General features: G+C 33.8%; 1 protein-coding gene across 1 annotated transcript in view; it reads left to right on the plus strand.

The window, feature by feature from the left end:
• LOC126746231 (G-patch domain and KOW motifs-containing protein-like) overlaps window positions 1–7,045 on the plus strand; it is a 30,937-nt gene extending 23,892 nt beyond the window's left edge. The window contains exons 4-5 of the mRNA XM_050454386.1: window positions 459–591; window positions 650–7,045. Coding sequence (XP_050310343.1) covers window positions 459–591; window positions 650–1,203 — 687 coding nt within the window. The 3' untranslated portion in view covers window positions 1,204–7,045. The remainder of the gene's footprint in view (window positions 1–458; window positions 592–649) is intronic.
• Window positions 7,046–8,621: the final 1,576 nt, after the last annotated feature.

Genomic DNA, 8,621 nt, shown 5'->3' on the forward strand with positions numbered 1-8,621 from the left:
TGCGATTTTTCTGTATCGTTTTTTTCTTTTTGTTTGATATGCAAATTGGTTAACTGACTTATGCCGACCTCTGCACATTATAAATAAGTACAAGACTTTAAAGTAATGGCGAAGTCTAGCCCTAAGGGCTACTCTAATTTAACCACAAAAAGAAAAAATATATTATGATTTTTTTTTATTACATAAACTAATAATAATAAAATTAAGATTCAATTCCATAAAACTATTATATAATACTTATAGGTTAAACCTAACAATAATTAGGTTTATAGAGTCTTGCCGGGAGAGATTGTTATCAATTTTTCTAAAATATTCATTATTTAGTTTTTACAATCAAATATTATCATAGAAATTATTTATATCTTAAACTTTCAGTATAACAAATTCTGTTTGTTTCTCTCTTATGAATAGAGGATATTTACTTAATTTCAAATTAATTAAGAAATTAATTCTTTTAGGTCCAAGGCTTTGATGAAGAAGCAGGGCGGGTAATAATAAAAGTTTACCCCAAAGGAGAGATAGTTAATATAAATGAGCTCATGTTAATCCCAGTTACAAAGGATGAGTTTTCAAAGGGATCAAAATTCATAAGTAAGTTTCAAAACTTATATTTACTTAAATTTTTTCCCAATTAATTCTTTTATTGTAGATAATGCCAAATATGAAGAATATAAACAAATTTCTGATAAAAAATTAGAGTCTTTTAAAGGGAAAAAGGAAAGAACTGATTACAATTCAGATAATGAGGAGGATAGAGAAGAAAAATCAAAGAAATCTGATAGAAATATAAAAATAGAAGTAGATGATTCAGATTCGGATAACGTCACCCGCAGAAGAGGACATCGATCTTCCCAAAAACACAATGACTCTTCCCCCGAAAGAGGAAAATCATCTAAAAGTAATCGGAGATCGAGGTCTAAAGAAAAAAAATCATCGCGAAAACAAAGAAGTCCTTCAAATTCTTCAGATGATGACTACTATCGCAAGAAAAAGAGCCACAAGCATAAAAAGTCAGAAAATAGGAAAAAGTATAGGAGTAGAAGTAAGTCAAGGGACAAAAGTTCAAAAAATAGGAAGAATAGAGCAAACTCTAGTGATAGTGACCATTATCACGAGAAATCTAAAAGTAAGAAAAGTGCATCAAAAAGCAAACATAGAAGTAGGAGTAGGGAAACAGAAAGGTACACTAGTAAGAGGAGATAATTATATATTTATCGTTCACTCATATTTATTAAATTCTAAGGCGAAAATTATGTAGCCATTTTGTTGTCTAGTCAATAAGTCATTTAACTTTCTTTTACGGCTTAATTGACGTTTACGTAACAACTTACTATCCATCATATTTTCTCCTGTGACTTAATTATTTATTTAATGTTAAACTTGTCAAAATCAAAAATTAACTTGTCATCTACTGACTGTTCACAAAAAGTCTGATATTACAAATGGTCCATGACTTACACGTAATATGAAATTAATCCAGAGTAAACTTTTTTTCAGAACAGAAACAGGTTTTAAAAAGTTTTGAAGAAATAATGGTTATAATTTTCTTGTTTTAAATGTGGCATCCAGAATATGTTTATTTATGCAGAGTAGTTTCAATATTTTAATTATGCTTGCCTTAGCTTATTTGAAATGTCATTATTCAATATGCCTCCTTTATTTTCTAATTTTTATGTTTATTTCATTTTCGGTAAATGTGGAGTAATAGGACAAAAAAATTAGCTGACACTTTAATAACTGAAATTCTTCCGAAAAGGCATTTTTATAGTACAACATATTTTCTCCCCTCTTAAGGGACAAATGCACCAGATTCTGCAAGTGAATCACTTATTTGTGACAGGATATGTCACAAGGTGTTTTGAGAAAATTGATAAATATTGTTTATATGTCAACTTAATTAAAAATTTATTTTTTTTGGGGCATAATAAAAATTTGTATCCTGTGTAATAATTATGCTTATATATATTTAAATTTTTTTAACAGATATAGATTTTTTTATAATCTTAATAATCTGGCTTAGATCCTCTAACGAATTACTTTAAAAAATATAACTAGGTCATTTATTTTGTAAATTATATTAATAAATTAATGATAAAAAAACGTAATTTTATTCAGATAATTTATTTTCAAAGACTTATAACTAAACATATTAATATTTTTTAGGAGAAAAAAAACAACAAGAAAAAAAACAACACCTTTTAGTTTTTTATGACATACTATTTTTTCTGCTCAGTTTCTCTCTATTTTCTCATAAAATTTCACACACAACATTTTCAGGAATATAACCAGTTACTTTTCGGATATCACTCATTTTCTTAATGTTAATTGAAATTTTTTCCCCAGGATAAGCCCTTTAGTCGCCCTTTATTCGGTAGTTAAACAATTCCTACATCAAGAATTTTTAGCAAAAAAGAACTCCTTTGTACCCCATCAATACATTTCAAAGATTCAGCAGTTCCTTTTCTTTCATGATTGTAATGAAACTCCATAAAAGTTGAAACTGCGAATGACTCTTTTTTTTGATCGTGGAATAGAACTAGCACTATTTTCCTAGGAAAAGTATATTTTTTATAGTACTTCAACCCCCAGTTTTTAAATTGAAAACCGTTTCTACAGTAAATTTACGCGCATAATGGCGACGGACATGCAGATGTCGTTATCGGTGCGAGCCTCTGTAAATTTATGAAATGATTCAAGTCACTGACTTATACTCTTTCAAAAATAAAATATAATATTCTGGTGGCTGTTTAGATACTACCAGCAGTAGTAACTTAATATATATGACTATAATAATCAATATATGACTGTAATAATCAATCCTGATTTTCGTCAAGTACTTAGACCCTTTCATAAATAAACAATTCAAGTAAGGCTTGGGAACATTTAAGCAGTATATTTACAATACTTTATATTTAGCAGAATTTTGTAGCTACTTGGAACAAAAATCTATCCATTCAAAAAAGTTGAAAAAAGATGTTCATGTTTTTCACATAGACTTGGATGAATTTGCTCTCTCTACAGACTATTTAAAGCCTTTAAAATAAAAAACTTTACTGTGCCTTTTCAATGATTGCTCTACCTCATATTTTATCTCGAAATTCTTGAGTCCAGTCTCGGTAGAGTTTACAATGTAAAAAAAAAACAAAAAAGGCTCAATTTTTTGTTTTACGTCGGACAATTATCAAGCCGCATTATAGTATTAAGCATGTCTGTTATATAAATGAAATTCTAAAAAAGTTGAAATGAAATCTTCCTTATTTCGACTCGCAACCCCTTCGTGCCATATGATTGCCACCGTATGGTATAAATAACCCTGGGGATGAAGACAACTTCCTTGAAGATATCGTCTTACGGCAGCAGACATCATTATTATCCATTTTGTTATTTAACCCAGATATGCCTGAATTGTTTTTCTCAACATTTCTGCTTTAATGCTAATCTAGAAAAACACATTTTGTTTATTTTTTTTTTAATTTTCAATCTTTCTTTCAGGGTGTCATCATATAGGTTGTAGTTCTTATATAAAAAATCTAAATACTAGTTTTAAAGTAACTGATAAGCAAACAAATTTTCAGACCTATGATAGCTCACAAAACACTCCACAAGCCACGTGACATTTTTTCTGAACTTTTTTGTGACATATTCGGCATCGAGTTTGTTTGGGCTGCGGTACAAGAAAGTGATCTTGGTTATTTAATCTTGATTCAACGTTTTCCAACGCAAAAGGTCTTTCCCTTTTTTTTGCACATCAATTGGTTTCCAAGAGCGTCAGAACAATTTGTCGTCTAGTCGTTAGATGATCAAGTGAACTTCCTTGTCTATGGAGTTGCCATGCGTTCTGTTCGCAATGTGTCGAGACCATATGCAATTGGACAAAAATACCATTTTTTTACCCCTTACAGACGTTTTCTAGAGGCTTACAGTCTGGTCGCAACGATCAACTCCTCCCATGAACTTATTATAAATATATAACGGGTGTGGCTGATCTACAGTGATCCTTTTTTTTATCTTTTTGGGAAAACCGTGATACTATATAATGGCTTCACCGATAAAGTATTGGAACCAACAGTTACTGCATTCATATTCAAAATCATATTCTCCTCTCTTCTTTTTCTTTTTCTCGTTTTTTGACAATATTGGACACTTTGACATCCTGTTTTCTCGGATGGTTCCTGTAGCTCTTATTTTGTTCTTTTGTAGTTGAATCAAGAGTGGGACCGTTTCAAAAAATTATCAACAAATATATGGTAGAAAAACTTCCAAGCCTCTTAAGTATGTCGGCATATTCTAGAATAACGGATGAACGTAAACCAAATGATTTGTATTGTTCTTTTAGCTTTGTTTTCGCCCCTTGATTGAAGGCCCAATCCACACACAGTAGCCGCTACTTATAGCACCCATCCATACCTTGTAACCATAACGAATTGGTTTATTTTTGATGAAGTGCTTACATCCATGTTTCCCAAAATAGGGAACGATGGATTTATCAACACTGTGAATCTCAGAATAAGACGCGAATCTCTGGAAGTTTTTATTCAGTCTATCAAAAAACGGCCTAAGTTTGGCATACTTGACATGATGAACTCAAACCTATCTCTAGCTAATGCATTTGCTACTACCTCGTTCCTTGTATCGCCACTTTTTTCCAAAAACATACACCTCCTTGGAAGAGGCACATATCCATTTAGCAACAATACTCCGAAAAATGCTTTCATTTCAGAGCGAGTTATTTCCAGGTTTATTTTTCTTTGCACCATACATATTACTGTAAACAAACATATTTTTGATAGCTTCATCAAACATTTGAAAAAATAGTTCTGTTGAAGAAAAATTTGCATTTGCCTCTTGCATTGGTTGCCACTCTAATGCAGATGGTTGCAGATCTCTTTTTCCCATACATATTCTTTCCTAGAAGATGTTTATAAAAGGCTAAGCGGTATGTTGTCTTCTTCATTCCACAAGTCAGCATCATTCTCATCTTCATTTTCGTTATTTCGAGCCAATTTAGTTTCCGCTCTTAGTTGGGTACCAGGTAAGTTACTTACAGTCATAAATTCCTTATTCCCCTAGTCTTCATCCGTTAGATCATTGTAACAGTTGGTAAGTGGCATAAGGGCAATTTGCAAGTCATTTCTACTGGATGTATCGTCTTCCTTCAAGTTCTGTAGTAAGTCGTGTAGCGTCAGACCGCTGAAACCAAAAAGTCATTATTTGCATGGTGATATGTCGATTGCTCTTAAAAAAGGACAGTGCTAGAAAAAACGTACTAGCCTCCTTCTGCAAATATAACTTCAAAATATTAGTACATGATAGATACGTCTGTTTTGTAAACATTTCATCTATAAAACTCCAAAACTCTACTTATAGAACCGAAAAATACTTACCCCGTTAGTCGAAGGTCAATGGGATAATCAATTTTTTATTTATGACACTTTCTAAAACTACGAAAAACACAGTACAACACACGCAATTCTAATAACTTATAAACCTTCAACCACATGTTCTGCGATGAAATACGAAGTGCCATCTCATTTAAATAAGCGGAACTATGAAAATAAAATTATTGTAAGTGGCTGTAACAGGTGTCTTCATTTAAGGACAATAGGCATATCTGGGTTAAAGGTATTACAAATTTTAATGTGCTATTTTTGTTAAAACACATGCTTTAATAATTTTAATAACCAAACATTTAGCGCTCACTGTGAGTAAAATGAGAATGTAAGTAAAATTCTGTGTCGCGTGGATAAGACGACTTTTGGAATGATATACATCGCCTATATAGTAAGTTTTGATTTTTCCTATGCTTTTATTATAGACTAAGGCATAACAGTTTGAGCATGATTTGGTTTTTTTAATGTATCATTTTCTTTAAACAAAGGAAGTTTTTGGAATCAAACCCCTCAGATAATCTATGTCTCTGCCTAAAAGAAATAAATCACCTGGCCGACCATTTTTAAATCTAGTACATGAATTATCTTGCTTTATGTATAGTTTAATCATATCAAAAACTTCTTTGCGGCTAAGCCAAAACTCATTATTTTCTGTAAAATCTGCAATTTCCTGTTCTTCACTGACAGATAAGATGAAACACCTCCTACTTTGCCATTTCCAGAAGTCTTTCCTTTGCCCCTTGTGCCTAATAAGTAATGCTTTAGAATTAATCTTGAAAAGTGATAAAAAGCAGCGCCACCTTGTGTACTTTTATTTTAATCAAATGCCTTTTCCAAGTACTCTTTGGTGTACGTAGAACCTTTCTGCGTCTTTCACGTCCAACATACGGTTACACCATTGCTTAAAAAAAACTATTATAAACTCCTATAGTAATGTCATAATGCGGAAAATATATTATACTACCAGGTAATTTTTGTCGCTAATATATGCAGCGCGATGCTTATAGATTAAGTGAAGCAGAATTTTCGCCAGCTTTTAAATTGCAGATATGTTAATTTGTTATAATTGTAATAGGTTTAATTTGGTTAAGATTCTTGCCTAATGAGGACAGCACTTACAAGAAAAAACAATTTAGCAAATTGTACTTGCCACAAAAGGTGTCAACGTCAAAATAATTTTACAATGTAGCTTTTCGGCAAGTTTAACATTAAGAAGAAAAAATAAATAATCTTAAAAGTAGGTTAATAATTAGTCTATCTTGTCGAAAATTAATGGATTTAAAAAAACTTGCATCTCGAAAACAGGGTACAATTAAAAAAACACTTCATTTTCATATTAGAATTTAATTAGTATCCCATTGTAACATTGAGAGACCTTGTATATTAGGGGCGCATAATTTAATGACTTAATTTGTTCTGATAATTGTAAGTACTATAATATTTAAAACTTTATTGTAAGTCTTATGGATTAATAATTATATTTATATATATTATTGTTACACAACATATTTTGATTTGAAACTCAAATACACCTGAACATTTGTAAATTCTAAATATACTATGAGTTAAAGCTAATAAGAATTTTCATTTGGGTAAGAATTAGATTTAAAGTCTTTAAGTAAACTGTAAGTATTACCCAGATATTTTGAACTTAGCGCGTGCGCTAGGGCTTTCCGATAGCACAGTTTCATCCTCTTCCCAACACCACCGGGACCAGATCTGGGTTGTCCGCAATAACTGTGGTGGGGGATACAACATCTTAAAAGCCAGTGTCCAGTTAAAAAGCCTGTCATTGGCCAAATTAAATGGCCCGCAGTAAAACTGAGTCCTGCAGCCCACATTCACCAGATCCTCCAGACCCTTTATGCACTCCAGTACGAGTTTGCTCAACTTTTCGGCAGTAATAGTCTTAATGGCAGCACTGCGATCCGAGTAGGTTGCTACGATCGCGGTGTCCGCAATTTTATATAATCTGTCCACATTTCAATACAGGAAGACTTAAGCTTAATACAGGAAGAGAGTAGCCTGCTTCTCCAGTGAGTATGTTCTGCTGTATATGGGCTCTTGAGGACATTCTTGTACGGCCTTTAATCAGATTTTTGCATGACCAGTCTCAACAGCCCGTAGATCACCAAGGACATGTAGCCTATGCGCACTTCTCGTTGCATCGAATTGCACCACAAGAAAATAGAGCTAAATAGAGTCTCAAGCGCTCTAGCTGAGACCTGAACCCGTTATGCTACGGCATGCAAGGCGTTGCACTCTACCTAGATGAGCTTGAATTTTTGCTGTCTTCGTGCCGGGCTTCCAAATGATAGCCCCGTATGTAAGGAGAGGTTTGGCAATAGATTTGTAGATCCAGTGAAAGGTGTTAGGGGACACACTCCAGGTGCTACCAAAAACCCTCCTGCAGGCCCAAAGCGCGCACGTGGTCTTAATTCTGATGTCTGCGTGATGGTACCAGGACAGTTTAGAATTTAATGTGATTCCCAGAAATCGAACTGTCCTGGTGTATTTCAACTGCACACTTTCCAGAGACACAGTAGGGGGTGTTCCAAACTTACATCTTCTTGTGAATAGTACAAGCTCTGCTTTTTTTGAGGTTGATCCTTGGGCCCTCAGAGAGGCACCATTTATCGACTATACACAATGCCCTCATCATTGAGCCCTACACAGTGTCCTTCCTTGGGCAAAGGATTACCAGGTTATGTTTAAATAATTGATTAGACTGTCGACTACTAGGTACCACAGGGTTGGGGACAATACTCCTCCCTGTGCACTGTCCCTAGCCCCCCAACGTTCTGATAACCTCGCTGTTAAGCTGCAAAAACATGGAATTTATCCATCTCACCAGACAGGATTATGAGCCACGACTTTCGGGTGCTTGGTAGATTACTGCGAAAGAAGTGTTGTCAAACGCCTTTTCCATTTCCCAGAGCAGGTTTCTCAGGAGGTGGTGAAGGGCCAGATCCGTGGATTTGCCCGTCTGGTAGGCGTATTGTTGCACATACGGTGGTCTTTCAACCAAGGTGCTCTTTTTAGGTATCTGTCAATCAGTCTCTCCATTGTCTATAGCAGAAAACTGGTAAGGGTGATTGGTCGGTACGATTTGAGATCTGTGTAGTCGTTTTTTCCTAATGTTGGGATAAAGACAACTTTCACCTCTCGCTATATGTAGCCCTGAGCAAGGGAAGTACTAAATAGTTTTACTATGTGAGGAGTGAGTACATC

This window comes from Anthonomus grandis, chromosome 17, assembly GCF_022605725.1.
Source record: "Anthonomus grandis grandis chromosome 17, icAntGran1.3, whole genome shotgun sequence".
Classification (NCBI taxonomy): domain Eukaryota; kingdom Metazoa; phylum Arthropoda; class Insecta; order Coleoptera; family Curculionidae; genus Anthonomus; species Anthonomus grandis.